The sequence below is a fragment of the Caretta caretta genome, chromosome 10, assembly GCF_965140235.1.
Source record: "Caretta caretta isolate rCarCar2 chromosome 10, rCarCar1.hap1, whole genome shotgun sequence".
NCBI classification, from domain to species: Eukaryota; Metazoa; Chordata; order Testudines; family Cheloniidae; genus Caretta; species Caretta caretta.
Window position 1 is genome coordinate 7234835 of NC_134215.1, and position 20349 is coordinate 7255183.

A 20349-nucleotide genomic window follows, 5' to 3' on the forward strand; every position below is an offset into this window, starting at 1 on the left:
TCGATACCCCCACACGCTGCTCCCTGGGACACCTGCCAGGGACCAAGACCCAGTGAAAACCCCAGCACTGGCCAGCTCTCCGGGAAAGATTAGCCATTCAAACGGCTGGTGGCCGAGCGGTACTTACCCCGTGAGAAGAAGGCCCCTCTGAGTGGGTTCTTGGGCTAAGTTTTTCCCTCCGCTGATCGGCCAGTTCTAGAAGACAGATTCCACCCACGCAGGGCGGGGGACGTTAAGCAACAGCCCGTTCCACAAGCCCACTGGGGCTCTCACCCACGCGCCCCCCTCCCGCCCTGCTGCTGGCATCCAAGCCAAATCGAGATGGGTTTGCACAGCCCAACGGGACGCTGCTCGAGGAGCCAGGAGATCCACGTGACAGCTCCCCACAGAGGCTCCCAGTGTCCTCAGCCAAGTCAGGCTCATTGTGCCAGTCGCTGTAAGGACCCCACCCACCTTCTGGCAAGACCCAGTTACAGCTCAGTGGCTTTTCTCCAGCAGGGGGCGTTCCCCTACCCCAGAAGAATGCCGGGGGCCCTGCTGCTCTCCAGCGCCGATGATTCGCTCCCACAGCTTCAGGGGGACGTTGGAGATGTGATAGGCGCAGGTGATGGCGGAGGAATGGAGGGGCGCCAGGTAGGGGGCAGGAACCGTAGGCCAGCCGGGCGTCTGCAGATCGAGGACCACCAGCTCCTCCTCCACCAGGACCACCAGGGCACTCGGGTTATCGAACTCTAGAAGGCAGAGCAGCGAGATATCAGGCTGGGGAGGGAGACCGAGACGCGCTCGGTTCCAAAGAGCGGGCCGCCTACCCTCCTCCGGCTCCGTGTGGTGCACGGTGAAGAAGTCGATCACGCGCGAAGTGAAGTCCAGGGTGACCAGGCTCTGGCCCTGCAGGATGCTGACGCAGTGCCGGTCCCCGTAGCTGGCCCGGGGCATGCCTCCGCTGAAGATGATGAAGTGATTTCTGCAGGCAGGGGAGAAGTAGCTGGCTATTGGCATGTTTGCTGCTAGGATTTCCCCCCACCCCACCCCACGGGCTGGGGCTGGAGACCTCACCGGCCCCTACGGAAATTCGGTGCCCCACAAAAACGCAATGGGAGTGGGGTGCCCAATCCCTTCAGGAAATCCCCAGCCAGACCCACCTCTGAGGGCAATAAGCCAAGGCTCTATGGGCCTGGTAGGACACCAGGTAGCAGGGCACTTTGGCCAGCCCCGGGACACCAACACACTCCGTTCTCCCGACGGGGCGTGTGATGCCCGAACATTAGCTGCCTGCACGGTACAAAGGGCGTCACCTCCAGGGAGAGTTCTGCTCGAAGGTGCTTGTGGATGGCATTTTGAATGCGGAGCTGCGCCCGGGAGGGCCTGGGTCAGGCACGCTCTGTTCCATTCAGAGGAAGGAGAGCACGCCGGGTTGGGGCACTAACCTAGGCACGGGGAGAGCCAGGTTTGACCCCTGCTCTACCCCAGGCTTCCTGTGCCATCTTGGGCAAGTCACTTGGTCTCTGGGACTCGGTTGCCTAGCTGTAGAATGGGGACATCAGCCCTACCTCCCAGGAGCGAGGAGGAGCCCACATGAAAAAGAGCGCGAGGCCCTCAGACATTATAGCAATGCGGCCACAAGCAGAGTGGTTGCATAAAGCTAACATGCCCCCAGGCCCCACGAATGAAGCCAGTTACCCCGAGCCCAGAGCCATTCCTCACACGAGCTTCCTGCCGGTGAAGGGACCATTCATGCTATTCCCTTGTTCCCGCTCTGCAGAGCAGCTTGGCCAGTTCTGCTGAGACGTCCTACATGCCCCCCACCACCCCACACAGACTGGGGGGGAGCTAGATGAACACAGCAGATGCAGGACACGGGCAGTGCTGCGCAGTGGAGCCCAGCCTGCCCCGAGGAAGAAGCAGATCACAGCAAGGCTGGTCGAATGGACGTTTCTCCAGAGCAAGGGAACGCCTGGATTAACGGAGACGTGACGAATGGAGCAACGACGCTCACTCTGGGTCTGCAGGCCCTCCCCCGCCGACTCAGAAGGCTGAGACGCTGGCATTGTACATGCCATGGCTACTTGGGCTGGATGTACGGCTTACATGGATTTGGGGTCAAGACAGGTCAGGAGCCAGACTTCCCTGCGTTGGAGTCCAGGGTTTTCGATTCAACCCCTCTACAAAACTTCAGACCCAGATTTGGATCCCGGAGCTCCGGCTTGCTTGGATCCGGGCTTTGGTTTAGGGCCTCCCTAGCTCCACCTTTCCAACCTTCCCCCTACTTGGGTCCTAACCCTCATCACAGCCAAGCAGCATGTCCCCTGCCCAGCATATCACCTGACTGCAGGTGAACGACTCCAGTAGCTTCCCCAGGGCCATGTGCTCTACAAACTGGCCACTAACTTCAGTTCCTGAGCAGCAAGTGGGTGGACCGAGCCCCCCTTCCTACTTTTAGGGGCTACCCCACTTCTGTCTTATTCAAGGGCACCGGGGGCCACCATTTAGCTAGTCCACAAGTTTACCTGCCAGCACTGAAAATGTGATTTGTCAGGTAGTGTCAGTTGTATTTAAGAATGTTTAAAACAGGAACTTGGGTGCCTGTCCTGAAAATAAAGTCTCCGGCTTCTATTAAGGGGCCCTCTAGTCATTCCCCCCCCATACCCCTCATTAATTCGAGCACTCCACCGCAGCCCGGTGGGACAGTCCCCCGCAGACACAGCCCTTTGCCACAGGGGCTGTGGCAGAGATAAGCACCCAGCTCAGAACCAAGGTCAGACCTCTGGGGAGGTGGCAAACATTCACCGGCGCCGGCAGGGGACATACCCAGATTCACAGGTCCTCCACAGGATTTTGTTGATGGCTTTACAGGGAAACGGACCTGGAATGAAGGAGGAGTCACCACATTAAAGCCATTCTCCCTGCTCAACACCAGCTCCTAGGAGGGGTCGCTGTCTTAGCCCCTGTAAATCAACCCACTCCCATTTGTATCCCAGCAGCTCCCCCAGCAGGCTTGAGTACATTTTCTCTCCTGTCCACCTCAGCTGGAGCCTGGTTGAAGCTCCCAGATATTCCTTTCGGTATCAGGATAGATGCTCAGCGCAGCACTCTGTGCTGACATACACAGCGTCTGGTTTCCCCTCCATTAGAGCAGCCTTCACAGCCCGACTTGGGCAAAGGACACAACCGTCACGAGCCGCTCCGGGCTAGTCTTTAACGTAGCTTTCAATCGAAAGTTCCCAGAGATTACTGAGCAGCACTTCCAGCAGCCTCTACGTAACCCTTCCCTAGCCTGCTAGAGTCCACAGGGGATACAAACTCAGGCCTCCCTCCCCACCTGCATGCCACGCAGATGGGGTAGGGTTCTGCCCACAGAAAGAGCTTCTGGGGAAACGCCCCGGGGTTGGTGATGCAGGCTTGCTCCATCCATCCAGGTAACAGGACAGTGGCCACCTCCCGAAGGAAGCTGGAGAGCCAAGTCATCCTAAGTTAGAGGGATCACTGTCCAGCCACAGTATGCGACTCCATCTCGCACCACGTAGGAGGCTAAACCTACTGCTTCATGTTCCCATCTCCAAGGGCCCAGAGGGGAGCCTCCATTGCCCTCTGTAGGGGGGCTGTTTTGGGGAACTCAACGCTGCTGGGATCCTCAAGATGTAGCTATAAGATCCACGGACACGTCAGAGCCCAAGTTAAAGCAGGGAGCCCTAGCAACTCAGACTTTGCTGGCAAGCCAGGTCTGCAGGCAGTTGTACGACACTTGCAGTAACCCTCTCCCAAGCCCTAGGCCATCAGGGGTCAGTTTCACAGAGCACCCTGTCGAGAACAGCACGACTGACCACGTGAGTTAACGGCTCAGTCAAGAGGCTCCTTGTGGCACCATATCTACCTCCCCTCCAACAAGGTATCGGGAGCAAGCGTGAAGTCAGAAGTGGTGTAATGACAAACTCTATTAGAAGGTAAAACTGCCCTTGGGCCCACTGCAAGAAGGCAAAGGAACAAGGCGGGTGGGTCCCGAGGCAAAGCAAACTCACCGTAGGGGATAGTTGACATAAGTGGCTGCAGAGTCTTATGGCAACTACTGTTGATGGACCACACCATGTAGCCTCCATCACTGTGCGAACTCACCACCGTCCTGCCGCTCCGCTCCCAGCCAAGGCTCTCCAGCTGCTGCAAGGAACAGATGTGGCCAATAAACCCAAGGTGGAGAGAGACACGGGGCTACAGGAAGCAGCTGTGCCATCTCATCCCCTCTATGCATACACAGCCTGGGCAGAATCTGGTTTTGCCAAAGGGACATGGGGAGCAAGGCACAACACTTCAGAACGGAGATGGAAGATCAGGTCAGTAATGGAGGTTTGGGGACCACTGCAATATTCCAGCTGTAAGTTAGAAGAGTTAAGTCAAACGCATTGAGTTCAGTTTGGCCACAGGTTGATGCCTGCGAGTCCTCCTGTCTCCCTGAGGAGGGAGCCTGGTTGCAAGTGTGATGGACTCTGCAAGCGTAGCCTCATTGAAGAGGCCAGCAGCATTCTTCCAACTCCGGGCCACCAGCTTCCAGCAGGTGAGTCACCAGGTATGGCAGAGCGCGGGAAGATGGCTTAGAGGGAAGCCACAGAAACTCATCAAGCGCAGATGGCTTGGCCAAAGCTCCCGTGTTCGTGCATAAGCGGGACACTCACGGGACAGCACACGGTGTTCTCGGCTCTCCATGAAACCCCATTCAAGGTACCTGATTGCCCAGGAAGAGGTGGTGGACATTTCTGGTGCTCTGGTCCCACATGATCATCAGCCCCCTGCTATAGCCAATCAGGATCTTGGAGGAGTCTTGAGGGTGTTCCTGCAGAGACTCCACTGGGCCAAGAGCCTTCCCACAGCGGTAGTCATCTGGCACGCTAGCATGGAAGCAAAGGGGTGGGGGAACACCAGGCTAGTTAACAGCCATGCAGCCAAGTACCTTGTTTTCTCCTCTCTAATCCCCCCCCAGCGCTGCGGGAGAGACCACGCAGTTCAGCTGTTCTGTAATGGGGAGGAAGAAGATGGTCCTCTCTCAGCCCTGGATCAGGATATTAACATCTCTGACAGCCAGTGGGGACAGAGACCGACCAGCCTCTTAACCATGGGCACAGAATCAGTAGCTCATCCCTCCAATGGGCCAGGAGGAATGCAGGCAGAGAAAAGCATGTTAGAGAGCCCCTTAAATCAAGGGACAGGCTTGAAACTGAACTTGAACTTCACTGATCATCTGTGCTGCACAAGGATACACCTAGCATGGCCAGTCCCCAGAGTCCTGCCCCAGCGGGCACTAGGCTCCATGTAAGACCTGGGATGGATTCTCCGCTTTGGTCTTTCGCAAGTCCTGCTCGGGAATCTGGGAGAGGATAGGGTATTGTAAAGGTGGAGAGGTACTAGATCACCGCTATGGGCAGTGACCTACATAGCTGCTACCCATCGGTCATGGGGCTGCGGCATCTCCAGAAACATCTCCGAGGGAGCAGCCTCGAGGCATCTCAGATCCACCTTAAGAAGCTGCTCAGCACAGCCCTCTGAAGAGCTGCAGACTCTCTACACTTGCCAGGCAACGTCCCAGCTTTACAGCTAACATTTAACAGGTACAACCGCAGCCAATGCAACCCTGGGTTGGATGCCTCTTTCCACTGCCCCCAGCCAGCAACCCGCCCCATCTGCCGTGTCTCTTGGTGCCCACAGCCATGAGCTGATCTCCACTGGCACCAGTTCTCCAGGCCAGCTCACCTCTGCATGATCTCCTCTTGATACAGGGTTTTATCCTCCAGCAGCGTTAAGCCAGAGAGCTCCAGGAAGTACACGCCACCCCCTTCCGTGCCCAGGCAGGCCACATCACAGGCAGATTTCAGCAGGATCACCGTCACCCGGGTAATGCTGGGAGGAGAGCTACCAGGAAGACAAGATTCAGACAATGAGAGCTGCGCCGGTTTACAGGCTGGACATTTACATGCGAAGTTGCAATGGCTCGTTTTGAGAGGACTTCCCATTCCCTCCCGGAGACGCACCGGCTGCACCATGGGTCAAAGAGGAGCGTGGGTTGTTTTCCTACAGCCAATATTGCGTGGGCTTATGTCACTCCCTTTTATGGACCCCCCAGGGCACGAGATGCCAGAGGGTCCCGAATGAGGAGCAGACTCATTCGGAGGAGAAGCTTGGCCACAAGCAGAGCCACGTCCGTTTGGACCCAAGCTGAGAGATGCAGAGCTCCCTCAATGCCTATGACTTTGGCTTCAGCTCCTGCCATCAGCACATCCTCCGATGACCCAGCCCTGCCCCAGCTACTGGGGCCCAGCAAGAAGGTAACAGACCCTAGACTGTGCACAGACATTCCACCGCAGTGAAGATGGACCGTGGCGCTCGGGAGTCTGGGGAAACGAAGCCAGGGAGACCTCATACCTGGGGGTTTATAACTGGTTTTCGACCCAACGTGGGCTATTGTAGGCCAAAGAGAAGCAAGCAGTTCTGTCTACACCCGATTAATAAGCGGTTTGGGACAGGTAAGTCACCACAGACACCTGGGAGAGGATCGCTACAGCCCTGGACAGCAATCGCCTGGTCACTTAGATTCTAGCTTGTGCGCTCTTTAAGCTCCCGCGCATTATGAAAGGAGAATCAGACAAAGCTCCCTGCTGTGCCAGGCTGGGGACCGCCTGGCTGTCAAGCCAGCAGAGGCAACGAGGCGAGGAAGGAGTCATGGAACCCAGTAGAAGTAGCCATTTGAGGGTCTAACAGAATCTCAGCATTGGGGCAATTCTCGCCGGGTGCCTGCTGTGCCCGGCCCCCAGCAGCCTCTGGAGTAAGTTAGCTGGTGCGGTTCTCCCCAGCCCACCCTCCATCACAGAAGCTGAGCCTATCTAGCCAAGCAGCCTCTTGCTCTCTATTAACACAAATCCTGCATGGGCATGAGGGTATTTTAAAAGGGGCGCTGGTCTTCGGCTTCTAGCACTGGGCCTGATTTTAAGAGGGGAATTCAGTGTACAGCAGCTGCAGCAGTGGCATGCAGAGAGAGACTCCAGCAATAAAATGACACGCTCCAACGGAGGGTGTGGGTCTGCATGTCAATTAGTCCTGAAGACCCCTCCTCTGCCATCAGCAGGATCGCGCTGGGACCTCGTGAACGAGGGCTGCTGGATGCAGTGCCAATGCAGGGGCAGCAGGGGGCAGCATTGGCTAGCATGGAAGGAAGCCAATAGGCCATTCTAGCCAAGCCCCATCAGTATCTGGGCTGACACAGTTGTTTATTGGAGATTTGGCATGCCACGGGGCGTGGAGTCCCCGCCTCCCTCGGAGGCACCAGCTCACGGAGTGAGCCTCCACAGCAGCAAATGGCACTCAGGGAAGTACCCTACGCATGGCCTAGAGCTCAAGAGACTTCCTTAACCTTTCCAGGCCGTTCAGTCTCAGACGTTGCCTTTTACAGTCATCTTCCATAGCGGGCGAGCAGCATCTCTGACCTGGGATTTGTAACCCTACACATCCCACCTCATTAGTCCTCTTCAACCGGGCACTGCTGCAGCAGCTGGTTCTCTGACTGCAACGCTTCACCCCCACCTCACCCCCAAACAGCCTTCCCTCGTGGGATTTGGAACCAGGAATTAAGCTGTCTCCATGGAGCCTGCTCAGCTCACTGGAAACGGGAATGAGACAGGCCTACTGCCAAGATCAGTCATTCCAAGTTGTCCATTATATAAGCATTATCAATAGCTGGGCCAGTTTCTATACCCTGCTTCTAAGTACGTGGGGTCACTTGTACCGCTCTCCTTAGGAGATCTCATTGTCCAGGTAAGTGATCAGTTAACCTTTGCTCCTAGTTTGTATTGTTCTTGAAAATCTGAGATCTAAATAAAGCTGGCCCCAGGCAATGATCCAGGCAGTCTCTGTAAACCCAGATGCTGCACTGGCAGGTTATGGAATTACAGTACTGAGAGGTAAATAGGAACAAGCAGGTATTTGTACCTACACTAGAATCCTGGAAGAGCCACATTTGTAAAGCGATTCTCACATGCTTTGTGTGCTGCAAGTTTCCACAGCCCTCTTCACTGGGCTTTCCACCCAGATAATGAATAATGCCACGGCCTGCACTCCATGGTGCAAACCGGCACAAGAACAAAGCCTTCATTTAAGGAGACAGTTACACAGGAACAGGATCTTGCATCTTCCAGAGCTAGCCAGCATTAAAGGGACACAAAATTTACCCCTTGACTTTTAATACTGTGATCCTCTCAGATGAGTAGCTGTAGGTGCAAAATGCATCATTTGAGCATGCAATTGTTGCAACCGAATGCTCGAATGAGTAACTCTTTGCCCTGAGCATCTGCACAAGTTCCACACAAAGGGATTACTTTCAGAGATGCTGAGCATCCACCAATTCTGAAAATTGGACAGAAGGGCGTTGGGAGTCCTGGCACCTGGTGTTTTTAAGAAAACACCTTTCCTTGCTGGCATTTAATTTTAGAATTCAAAAAAAAAAAAAAAAAATCAACTTTTTTGAAAATTTTACCCTTCAATTTTTGCTCTTCTTCATTTAGTGCCCAGAAACAAAGGGTCTAATGAATTCTGCTCTGGTTATCGCAGGTTGTGCAGCAGTTTGAGGCTTGCTGAAGTTTGGGAAAATGTCTTCCATTATCTTTCCAAAAGATTGCAGAAGCATATCCACCAACAGCAGGCACTGCAAAATTTAACTCCCGACAGCGTCCATTTAAAAAAAGGAACGAGTGCTACCTACCTAGAAGAAAGAAAAGGAGGACTTGTGACACCTTAGAGGCTAACAAATTTATTTGAACATTGGATGCATCTGAATCACTGAATGCATCCAATGAAGTGAGTTGCAGCTCACGAAAGCTTATGGTCAAATAAATTGGTTAGTCTCTAAGGTGCCACAAGCCCTCCTTTTCTTTTTGCGAATACAGACTAACACGGCTGCTACTCTGAAACCTACCTAGAAGAGTTATCATCAACTTTAGCAGAGTTTATTTGGGCTACATTCAGAACTGAAGAGCAAGATCTGCAGTTGGAGGAGTCCTTAAAATGAACTCAAACCATGTTTGGTTTATACTGATGATTGGCCAAAAAGATCCATCCCATCCCATGAGAATTAGGCTTGTTTGGTCATTCCCCACCCTTGTAAGTAAAAAGAGGCCAAGCAGATTTAAATAATTTTTATAAAGAATAAACTATTGCATCTGGCAACGCTGGAGCCAAATTTCACCCCAGCACAGAGATTTGAGAATAAACTCTGGCAGACCTTTCGCGAGAGCTGCACTGCTATCCTGGCTGCTTGCTCGGGAGGGTTTTTGTTTAAATTTAAAGACAAGAACTTGCAGAGTCCAGCAAGAGCTGAACTCAGACATCAATGCATTGCCCTGTCAGTTACTCATCCATACTTCCTTTCCCCATTTATAAGCAGCAGTGTCTGCAGAGCCAACCCTAATCTCAGCTAACAGGCTCCGTCTATTTTCTCCACCATTGCAACCATTCCCATGGCAACCGATTGATAGGCAAACTATACCGCTGTGTACAAAAGGGAAAGCTTTGCAAGCCACAGAGCCAGGATAGAGATTCCCAGAGGGGAGAAGGAATGAAACTGCATCTTGGGCAAAGTGATTGAACCAGATGGATAAAATTAAACTGGGGGGGGGGGGGGTGCAGCCTTTTCAATACCCTTTGGCTGTTTCCACCGAGTGGCACGAACAGGGCACGGACTGGAATTTCGATTCAGTTCAAATAGCCCAAGACTTTTTACGCTGAAATCCGGGCTGTCTGGACAGCCTCACAAGGCAGAGCGATTAAAGATTTCACAGCTGGCGTTCCAAGCCCGTGAGGAGTGCTTTAAAGCAGCGCTCCGCGGCTCTACCACCTGTCCCAAAAGGAGCAAGGCACACATCAGTGGTTTCTGCCTCAAGCTACTCCTGGGTAAGGTGGCTCCGTTTGCACTGCAGCTGGCGAGTTACTGGCCCTGCAAACGCAACCTGGGATCCGAGAGGCCCATGCCGAGCTCTGTCTTGTTCGCCCATCACCACCAGCAAGACTCTGGCAGGTCAAATCCGGCCCGTGGGTTCCCCAGGGCATGCGAGCTTCAAACTGGTGCCGGAACTTCCTCGGAGGGTTTTGTTTTTTGGTGGGTTTTTTTTGTTTTTTTTTCGGGGTGGGGGGGGCGGCATTTGGATGATGCACAAAGCAGAACAGAACCCAGCTCCCTCAGAACTGAGCCGACTGCAGCACTGCCAGCAGCAAGGGGCGGTCATGGTCATGGAGCCAACAGGACACTGGCAATGCTGGGGGAGGAGCCGCACAAAGCAGCGGGGGCCCCACCTACGGACCGGCACAACCTGAGCCATGGCAGGGCCCGGATGGATTGCCGGGTCAGCGAATCAGGGGAATGCACAATTCAATCCTAGGAGCACTCGGTACCCAGCAGAGCCCAGGACCAGCCCCTGCTACAGTGAAGCCCCAACTCCCCAGATCAGCGTGAAAGAGGCAGTGAGTACTTAGTGCTGTCGAACCCTGGTCGGCCCGGGAGGATGAAGCTGCGGGTCTCCTCCAAGTGCGAATAGCCATCCTTCTGGTCAATCTCCCACAGGTGCAGGGTGTTGTCATCCAGCAAGGACAGCAGCCGACCCTGGGAGAGACACCAACACACAAGGAAACAAAGGATGTCACGGGATTACGAGTTAAGCCTCCCCCCCACCCCCACAGCAAGGCCCCTGCTCCGGCAGTGAGCATGCTGGACTTGGCCACACCAGCCCATGCATCTGGACTAGGACATTGGGGTGCAGGTACCTTTATAACCATCCCAATGACACAGCCTTGCATCCACTTACTGGCTCATTGGCCAGACCCACCCACCCCAAAGCAGTTGCTAAAAAGTCTTCCAAGGCCCTGCCCAGCAGAGCTATTGGAAAGGGGCAGGAGGTCTCAATAGGGGGATCAGCGGGTCAGGAGGAGTCCTTGGGAGTTAGAGACGTTGGCCTGCCGCCTTCCTTGCCAGAGAATGACCAGGAGTCTGGCTAGTTCAGAGGATGGGCTGCTGCACCCTGGTGACAGCAGGACATGGGTTACTCTCCTCCAGAGGCAACTGCACCTGACTGAAGGGAGACGCGAGGTGACGAGAACCAAAGCAGCAACGTACCTGTCCAGGCAAAAAGTGTATCTGCGTGACGGCAGCAGTCTCCTTGTGCAAGCCAGTGAACTCCACTCCTGGAGCGCCATATCTGGCACGGGCTGAGAGTCAAGGAGGCAACGAGGGGACAGAGACAACCCCGTACTGACCCCCCTGCCCTCCACCCCAAAACTGACTCTGCCAGCATCCGGGTAACTCTGCCTTTTAGCGCACTAGCAAGTAAGACCAAGGTTAAAAACTGGGAACTAAACACTTAAGACCCAGCTATGTCCATTTTGGTGGCATCTTGCTTGCCACCCAGGTATCCATGCACCTACGCTGGTAGCTGGCCAGGAGATTTTAAAAGCCTGGCACTGCCATTCTGTGGGTAGGCATTCCGCCGGATTGGTCAACCTCCCCCAAAGCACTTGAATGAGGCATCAAGGTTTACGAGGTCCTCAGACACCTCCAGAGAGTTTCACACCATCATCTGCCTGCCTGGTCTAGGCACACCTACTCCTGCCCCAGCCCAGTGCAGCTGGACTGCACGACACACACAAGGGGTGGTGCCCACCAGAAGATGGGTCCCAGCAACCCTTTTTGGGGAGCTCAATGGGCAACAGGAGAGGGACTGGTTATACCCAGTAGTGGATGTACTGGGAGGGGAGGCTAGGAACTAACTGCGCTTTCCACGCCTGGGTTGGGTAGGGCAATACAGAACAGGGTTAGACTTGTGAAAGCAACACATCAGCTCCCACAGCTGCTCCACTCCAGCACCTCCGTCCAGGATGCTCAGAAAGAACTTTAGGGTCTGTCTACACTGCAGTTAGACACCCACAGCTGGCCCATGCCGGCTGACTCAGGCTCGCAGGGCTCAGGGGCTGTTTAACTGTGGTGTGATGTTTGGGGTCAGGCTGGAGCCCAGGCTCTGGGACGCCCACAAGATGGGAGGGTCCCAAAGCTCAGACTGCAGCCGAAGCCCAAACATCTACACAGCTGTTAAACAGCCCCTCCGCCCGATTTGGCTGGCATGGGTCAGCTGCAGGTGTCTAACTACATATCTGGGGGTGGAGGGCCACATGTAGGTGGGATGTGAGGCCCCCCGCACCGATGAAGCCAAAAAGGTACTAATTCTGTCAGCAGGATTAGAGTGCAGGAATTCCTGATCCCCTCACACAAAGCCCCCTGGTAAGACCGGCTCAAACAAAGTCCCACACTGCAGCTGACAGCCTGTGGCATCCATATTGGCTCTGTGGGCACACAGCAGGCCCAGTCTTCTGCAAGGAGTCAGGCTGGCAGGAGGGGTTCTTGGGGCAACCACAGATCAAGGTCCGCAGACAACAGCCGATGCAGTCCAGCAATGTGGCAGTTCCACCCCACTGTCCTGGTCGTGGCTAGGCGGGGCAGGGGCTGCCCACCCCCACCCCATTAGGCAGCATGTTTACCTGTTGCAGACAGGCAGAATAGGGCTGCCCAAGGACAGGGTTCATGCTCCGCGCTGGTCTGGGCAGGGTGAGTCTAGACAGCACTGTCATAGCCCAGACACCCCACACTCTGGCACAGCCAGCAGCTGTTCTGGCAGCTTGCCAGATATCCCAGGGCTGTTCTTCATTTCCATAAGGCAGAGCTGGTTTCCACAGTCCTGATCTTTAGAGAGGCTGCTCATGTCAAGGCCTGCAGCCTTCCCAGGATCCCCCCTCCATAGCGGGGGGACCTCCAGGGTCTGCACTGGAGAGCTCAGCCTTCCATGGACAGCCATCTGCAGAGGTTGGAGTTCACACATGAGTCTGACTGTAAAGGTGCATGACTGTTTGCATCCTTCACCCTCAGCCCCACTGCTTCACAGCAGCCAGTGTAAGCACTCTACCTTTCTTCTCTGGGATTTGCATCTGCTAGAACGGTAGCTCAATTTGTCTCACTGCAGCCAAGGGGAGGAAGCTCCTTTTAACATCCTTGGGGACGACAGGCAGCTGGAACCCAACGAGCACTTCTTAGGGGGCTCACTAGCTCAAAAGCCAGCATGCTGGGGAACTGTACCTATCCAGGTGGGGAGGGGCTGGGGCAGATGCCTTTGTCATCAGTCTGCCTGGAAAGCCCTGCCCAGCTCGGTTTCTGCACCTTGCAAGAGGTTAATAGGGTGGAGGAGATCAGCTCATGGGCCCACAGCGCTGCATTCTACATCCTCGCAGCATCCAACTTGCTAGTAAAATCCACCCAGCTGGTAACTCAGGAGACCAGAGTCGGCTAGCCCCAGAGCAGGTGCCAGGACCTGGAAGCAATGCCAGATAGGCCATGCTGCCCTGGTATGCCTCTAGCGAGGCCAGCTCTCTGGACAAGTGAGTATTTCAGCCTTTAGACCCATTCAGTCCTTACCTGCGCTGCCAAGGAAGTGTCAGCTGCCAGACCGTCACAGACCTGCCCATGCTCTGGGGTGAGTTTGGATAAGTCGACCCCTGCCTCAGGTCGGCTAAGACTGAGCCTCTCAGGGAGGCTGTCCCATTGCTCACAATGGATCTCCCGGGAGCACTGCAGGCGGCTTAGGTATAGAGAAAGTTGCATTGAGACTATTCTGCCCCCTCCCTCCCCCCACTTCTAATGAAGGCTCAGTGCACTGAGAGAGCCCCAGGACACCTGGGTTCTACTGGTCTCCATCACATTCTTCTGGAGCCCCCGGTCACAGCTGGCCATGTGCCACAATCCCATAGTACCTCAGCTCCTGGAAAGGAACAGGCTGCCCCCTCGCTACGCAGCAAGAAGCGGGACTGGGAGCCATCGCCGGCCTTTGTATTCATGACGAGATTCCAGGCTGCAGGGACAAACGTCCACCCTCCTGGCAGGCAGGGTGGAGCGTAGAGGTTAGCAAAAATTCTGCACTGCAGCCTGGGGCAGGACAGAAGGGCCAGCCCCACACAGCCAAACCTTCCTCCTCGTCTGCAAAAATCGGCTTTCAGCCTCATCACCTGGGGGCTACTGGCAGGGTTATTTCATAGTTAAGCTGGGGCCCTGTTGAACCGCTGCAGGAGGCAGTGGCCGCCTCCAGGCTGTTTTCCTGGACGGATAGTTCATGCAAAAGCACCTCCCGGGCGGTCCAGTCAGTCCTTCGGGGAGACTGCTTTGCCAGGGCGCACCTTCCACTTAGTCCTCTCCTGGGCCATCAGGGATTGGCAGGAGGAAACTGCAGCGTGAGGGCAGCACAGATGAGCCAGCATGGCGGGTGGACAGCGCAGACAATGTGACTGAGATGCCTGACTTATAAGCCCTGCTCCCCCCGTTACTGCTGCTCTTCCTAGCGGGTAGACGTCGCACTGAGCCGCTGTTTTTAAAGTAAATAATTCCTAGATCCCAGAAAGATATCCTCTCTTGGTTTAAAAGTGGCCTCTGATGGAGAATCCATCCTGACTGCTGGCAAATTCATTCTAATGGTTAATTACCCGTAGTTAAAAATTTACGTCTTATTTCCAAGCTGAATTTGTCTAGCTTCAACTTCCAGCCACTGGAGCATGTTATACCTTTCTCTGATAGACTGAGAAGCCCACCGTCAAGTATTTCCCCCATCAAGTCACCCCTTAACCTTCTCTTTGTTAAGCTAACCAGATTGAACTCCTTATGTCACTGTAAGACATGCTTTCTAACCCCTTCATTATGCCCACAACTCATCTCTGAACAATTTATCAACATCATTCTTGAATTGCAGTCACCAGAACTGGACATAAGATTCCAGCCGCAGTCGAGCCAGTGCCAAATACAGAGGTAAAATAACCTTCTCCTCCTCAAGATTCCCGTTTACACATCCAAGGATTGCATTAGCCCCTTTTTGCCACAGCATCGCACTGGGAGCTCATGTTCAGCTCATTATCCATCACAACCCCCAAATCTTTCAGTCTCCGCTTCCCGGAACAGAGCCCGCCTCCCCATTCTGTAAGCACGACTTACATTCTTTGTTCCTAGATGTACACATTCAGCCACATTGTTTGTGCCCATCTTAACAAGCAATCCAGAGGACTCTGTATCAGCCATCTGTCCTCTTCCTTATTTACCATTCCACCAATTCTGGGGTCATCTACAAACTTTATCAGTGATGATTTTATGTCTTCTTCCAGATCACAGATAAATGTTAAATAGCAGGGGGTCAAGCGCCAATGCCCGCGGGACCCCACTAGAAACACAACCTCTCAATGCTGATTCCCCATTTAGAGTTAGATTTTTGAGACTTATCAGCCAGCTTTTAACCCATTTAAAATGTGCCATGTTAATTTTACATCATTTTAGTTTTTAATCAAAAGGTCATGCAGTACCAAGTCAAATGCCTTACAGAAGTGGATTAAATCATTACCTTTATCAACCAAACTTGTAATCTAAAAAAGATATCTATTTATCAAGCTAATGTAACAATTTATTTTCCATAAACTCAAGTTAATTGGAATTAGTTATATTATCCTCCTTTAAATTATTTATTAAATTCCATATCAGCCACTCCATTATCTTGCCCAGGTTTGATGTCAGACTGACACCATAATTAGCTGGATCATACCATTTACCCTTTTTAAATAGTGACACAACTTTAGCTTTCTTTCAGTCTTACCCGTGTTCCAGCACTTACTGAAACTCATCATTAATGGTCCTGCAAGCTCCTCAGCCAGCTCTTTTAAAACTCATGGATGCAAGTTATCTGGACCTGGTGATTTAAAAATGTCTAATTTTCATAGTTACTGTTTAACTTCCTCAAGAGATCTAGTGGAAAGGAAAGTGTTATATGATATGACTACATCATCTGTATTTGGGGAAAAACAGAACAGAAATATTAAACATCTGCCTTTTCTATATAATTGCCAATTCTACCATTTTCATCTAACAATTGACAATGCTTAGGATTCTTTTTTGTTCCCAATATATTTTAAAAACTCCTCCTTATTGTCCTTATCGCTGCTGGCCATAGAGTTCTACTCGTGTCCTTTTGCCTCCCTTATCAATTTTCTACAATTCCCTGCTTCCGATTTATATTCATTTCTATCAACTTTCCCTTTCTTTCCCTTTAAACCAGGTCAGGTGGTGGTGGTGTTTTTTTAAACCGGTACAGCCTTCTTCCTCAATTGTGAGATTAAGGAAGCTGTTGACTAAGTAGCCAGAAGACAGACTGCTATTCCATTCACTGCAATGAGCCTGTAGAAGTCTGTTTTGGGTATTTAGACTGCGAGCTCTTTGGGACAGGCACTCACTATGTATGTGCAGCGCCCAGCACAATGAGGTCCCATTTTCAGTTGGACCAGAGATACAAACAGACCAGTACCTACAGAAGCCATTATAAGGGGTGCTGTGCTAACAGAGCGAACCTACAGTTTGCAGCAGGGACACTCCAGGATTATCATCAAACGTTGCAGTCTCTCTAAAGGGCTAAGGGGAACAGTAGCCCACATGGCTCCCAGAGGATCACCAAGACATAAGCAATCGCTCTGTCCTGGGAGAGAACTATTGAGTAACCAAACTGCCTTTTGTTGCCAGCAGAGGCTTAAAGTTTAATCCCAGAAAATTTGCTCCCCTTCCAATCTGAATTAAGAGATCCCATGACGGTCTGTCACTTGTTTCCAGGGACATTTCTTGCAGGCTTTAGCGGAGAGCAGCTTCAATGTCTCTCCCTTGCAATTCTCCTCTCTCCGTAGGAGCAAAGCACCCTGTAAGGAGTCCCCTACTTCTCCTGATGCCTCCTTTCTTTTCTTTTTGGTTTACCATGGCCTCCCAGAGCTGTATTCTCTGGAATCCCTCACTAGAGGGTCACCAAGCAACCAACTGCCTGCTTGCCCGTTGCTCAGAGCAACCACCTCTTCTAACTCCAGACTCCACGCTATGCTTATTCAGCAACTCTCCAGCGCTCATTTCCTGTCCCAGAAAAACAAAAAGAACTTCTGAAAACACAAGGAAAGGGAACGTGAGCAGAAAAAACCAGTGCATCCGAGATGGGGATGCAGCAGCTGGAGGATCTGGGCTCCTTCCTCGCTCAAGGGCCAGGAGTGCCTTCTTTGCTATGAGGGTCCCCCTCTAGAAGTTTGGGCGTGGGTACAGATCAACTCAGGGCCATAGAACCTGGGGTACAGCTGATATGGGAAAGCCACACCCCTTGAAGAGGATCATGGTATTGCAGAGGCTTAGTACAACACAGAATTTCAAGTGTAAATATCCCCAGTGCTTGGAGGAAGATTCGGACAGATCTTCACCAGAGACACTTTCCTCAGACAAGATTCGAACTAGGTCGACTCAGTGAGTCTGATGTGGGTTTATACAGGGATGGAGGGGACTTGAGCCTCCCCCTTTGAAGTTGACCAAAGGGAAGGGACAGGCTGGAGTTACAGGCCGCGTTTGGATTCGTTCCTCGGACCATCTGCACTGTCATGCGATAGTCCTGATTCTGTAAAGCAGCAGCTGCCGTGTCCGCAATGCAGCAGGAGCATGGGGAGGAAAGAGGGTGACATGATGAATTTAACTCACTTTCATAAACTCGTTTCACTGCCCAATTAAAATCCCAAACCGCTGGCGCTCCCGAGATGGGCAATCCGATAGGCTGGGTATGTCTGCAATTAGCTTTGCTCCTTTGGGCACAGATAATGGCATTAGCGCTCATGCTCTCTAGGACCCTGAACTTTCCCATGGGTTCATTCTTCCAGCTCTCCTGCTGCAGAGGCCAAGCTGCAGTCTACCTGCGCAGTCAGCTGCCGGAGCCATGCTACTGCAGACGCAGGAAGGCAGATTAAGAGGGATTAGTGGCACAGGACCAGCCTGGGCTGGCAGGTCTGGGTTCAAATCCTACCACTAGGGTGATAGGATCAGCTATGGTCCTGGGAGACATTAGCCCACGTGATACCACAACTCAGCCCCATCAGTGCTACCTCAGCCCATTGCAGGACAGGGCTGAAATACACTGACACAGCCCTGCCTCCTACAAGGCCAGGCTACAGCAAGACACCTGAGATCAGGGGTGGGCAAACTACAGCCCCGGGCCGCATCCGGCCCATCAGACATTTTAATCCGGCCCTCAAGCTCCTGTTGGGGAGTGGAGTTGGGGCTTGCCTGGCTCCCGGAAGCGGCAGTATGTTCCCGCTCCGGCTCCTACGCGTAGGAGCAGCCAGGGGGTCCGCACGCTGCCCCTGCCCTAAGTGCTGTCCCTGCAGCTCCCATTGGCCGGGAACCACGGCCAATGGGAACTACGGGATCAGCGCCACGCACAGAGTCGCCTGGCCGCACCTCCACATAGAAGCCGGAGTGGGGACATACCGCTGCTTCCAGGAGCTGCTGGAGGTAAGCGCCACCCAGAGCCTGCACCCCTGACCTCCTCCCAGGCCCCAACCCCCTGTCCTGATCCCCCTCCCGCCCTCTGAAGCCCTCGATCCCAGCCCAGAGCACCCTCCTACACCCCAAGCCCCTCATCCCTAGCCAAACCCCAGGGCCCTCACCCCCAACCGGAGCCCTCACCCCCACCCCCACCTTCTGCCCCAGCCCAGAGCCCCCTCCTGCACCCTGAACTCATTTCTGGCCCCACCCCAGAGCCTGCATCCCCAGCCGGATCACCCCCCTGCCGCACCCCGACTTCATGAGCATTCATGGCCCGCCATACAATTTCCATACACAGATGTGGCCTTCACGCCAAAAAGTTTGCCCAGCCCTGCCTTAGATCCTTATTCTCATGTCCACTGAATTCACATCCCTCCTTGGGTAGATGGGAGCAACACAGCACTAACCCTGGACCAGTCACCGCCAGCAGAGGCTCCGAGCCCCAGTGCAGAACAGATTACTTCCCAGGTCACAGCCACACACTATGGTCCCAGCCAGTTCCACACACGAGTTTAGCCAACCAGAGACGCCAGCGCCCTGCTCAGGAATCTGACAAACAGTTTAGGTTTTGCTCCGTTCCTGATCACGGCCACTCAGGGCCGAGCTCAGCTGAAAAGCCCATTGTACCACGCTCCGAGCTTGTGGTGCTGCTAGGCTTATTAGCCTTGAAGTCTGGGCTCTACCCTGCCAGCCAGAATGTTTGGGGACAAGGGACTCCCTAGATTGACTGAACTCGGGTTTGTGTTGGTTATGAAGCCCTAGACGGCTCCAGGCAGATTGCTGGGGCAGCCTAGAGGCCAAGCCTGCCAGCTTATGCAGGCCTAGTAACGGAGATTGCTTCTCAGAGCCGCCAGGACTGCTGCAAGTGTTCAAGACTGCTACAAGACTGAACAGGAAACCCACCGGCCCCTCCCGACATCAGCCCGATAGGAAGGATGAGAGCGAGCATCCATCACTCCATTTCTCAGTGACCAAGTGCTGGTACCTTCACAAGCCTGGAGAGGGTGAAGGTCAACATTGACAAGAGCACCATCCTTCACCCTACAGGCAGGTCCTTCAGGTCAGAGCTGGGACATGTTGAAGCTACGTGTGAGGAAGGGGAAGCCTGTCCTGCACTGGGACAGCAAATGAGCCACTGTACACTTAGCCTGACTGAGTCACGGACCCCCCCATGGCACAGACTGGGCATGGAAGCAGAGGGAAAGTGAGAGATTCCCACCAAACTTGCCAAAGCGACTCCCCCAGCTCCCAGGAAGACAAGAGCTTGGCTGCCTCCCTGGCACATGCCATCTCCAGCCCTCCCAGTTCAGCACCTCTAATCAGCACTGGATTCCCATTCCCTGACACTGGGCTATTTCCAGGAACACACCCCACCCGCCGGGCACTCCATCTGCCAGTGGGCAGAATGGAGGATGGCGCAAACCAGCAGCACAACCGTGGGCTGGCAAAAGGGACTCGAGGCTGAAGGCTCGGATGGCTGGGAGAGTCAGTGGAAATTAAGAAAAGGAGTACTTGTGGCACCTTAGAGACTAACCAATTTATTTGAGCATGAGCTTTCGTGAGCTACAGCTCACTTCATCAGATGCATACCGTGGAAACTGCAGCAGACTTTATATATACACAGAGAATATGAAACAATACCTCCTCCCACCCCACTGTCCTGCTGGTAATAGCTTATCTAAAGTGATCATCAGGTGGGCCATTTCCAGCACAAATCCAGGGTGGGGGGGTGGGGGGTGGAGGGTGAGAAAACCTGGATTTGTGCTGGAAATGGCCCACCTGATGATCACTTTAGATAAGCTATTACCAGCAGGACAGTGGGGTGGGAGGAGGTATTGTTTCATATTCTCTGTGTATATATAAAGTCTGCTGCAGTTTCCACGGTATGCATCTGATGAAGTGAGCTGTAGCTCACGAAAGCT

At 53.4% G+C, this 20349-nt stretch overlaps 1 protein-coding gene across 2 annotated transcripts in view; it reads right to left on the reverse strand.

Annotated features, from left to right (window-relative positions):
* The window catches only part of LLGL1 (LLGL scribble cell polarity complex component 1), a 72896-nt gene that overhangs the window by 18856 nt on the left and 33691 nt on the right, over window positions 1-20349 (reverse strand). Inside the window, exons 3-11 of one of the 2 annotated variants that reach the window (XM_048868298.2) lie at window positions 11138-11219; window positions 10512-10627; window positions 5737-5895; window positions 4715-4877; window positions 4017-4152; window positions 2809-2863; window positions 810-964; window positions 514-731; window positions 128-195 (exon numbers count right to left, since the gene is read on the reverse strand). In XM_048868298.2, the coding sequence (XP_048724255.2) occupies window positions 128-195; window positions 514-731; window positions 810-964; window positions 2809-2863; window positions 4017-4152; window positions 4715-4877; window positions 5737-5895; window positions 10512-10627; window positions 11138-11219 (1152 nt within the window). Of the gene's footprint in view, window positions 1-127; window positions 196-513; window positions 732-809; window positions 965-2808; window positions 2864-4016; window positions 4153-4714; window positions 4878-5736; window positions 5896-10496; window positions 10628-11137; window positions 11220-20349 lie in introns of both variants that reach the window. The other variant, XM_048868297.2, reaches the window with a different exon arrangement.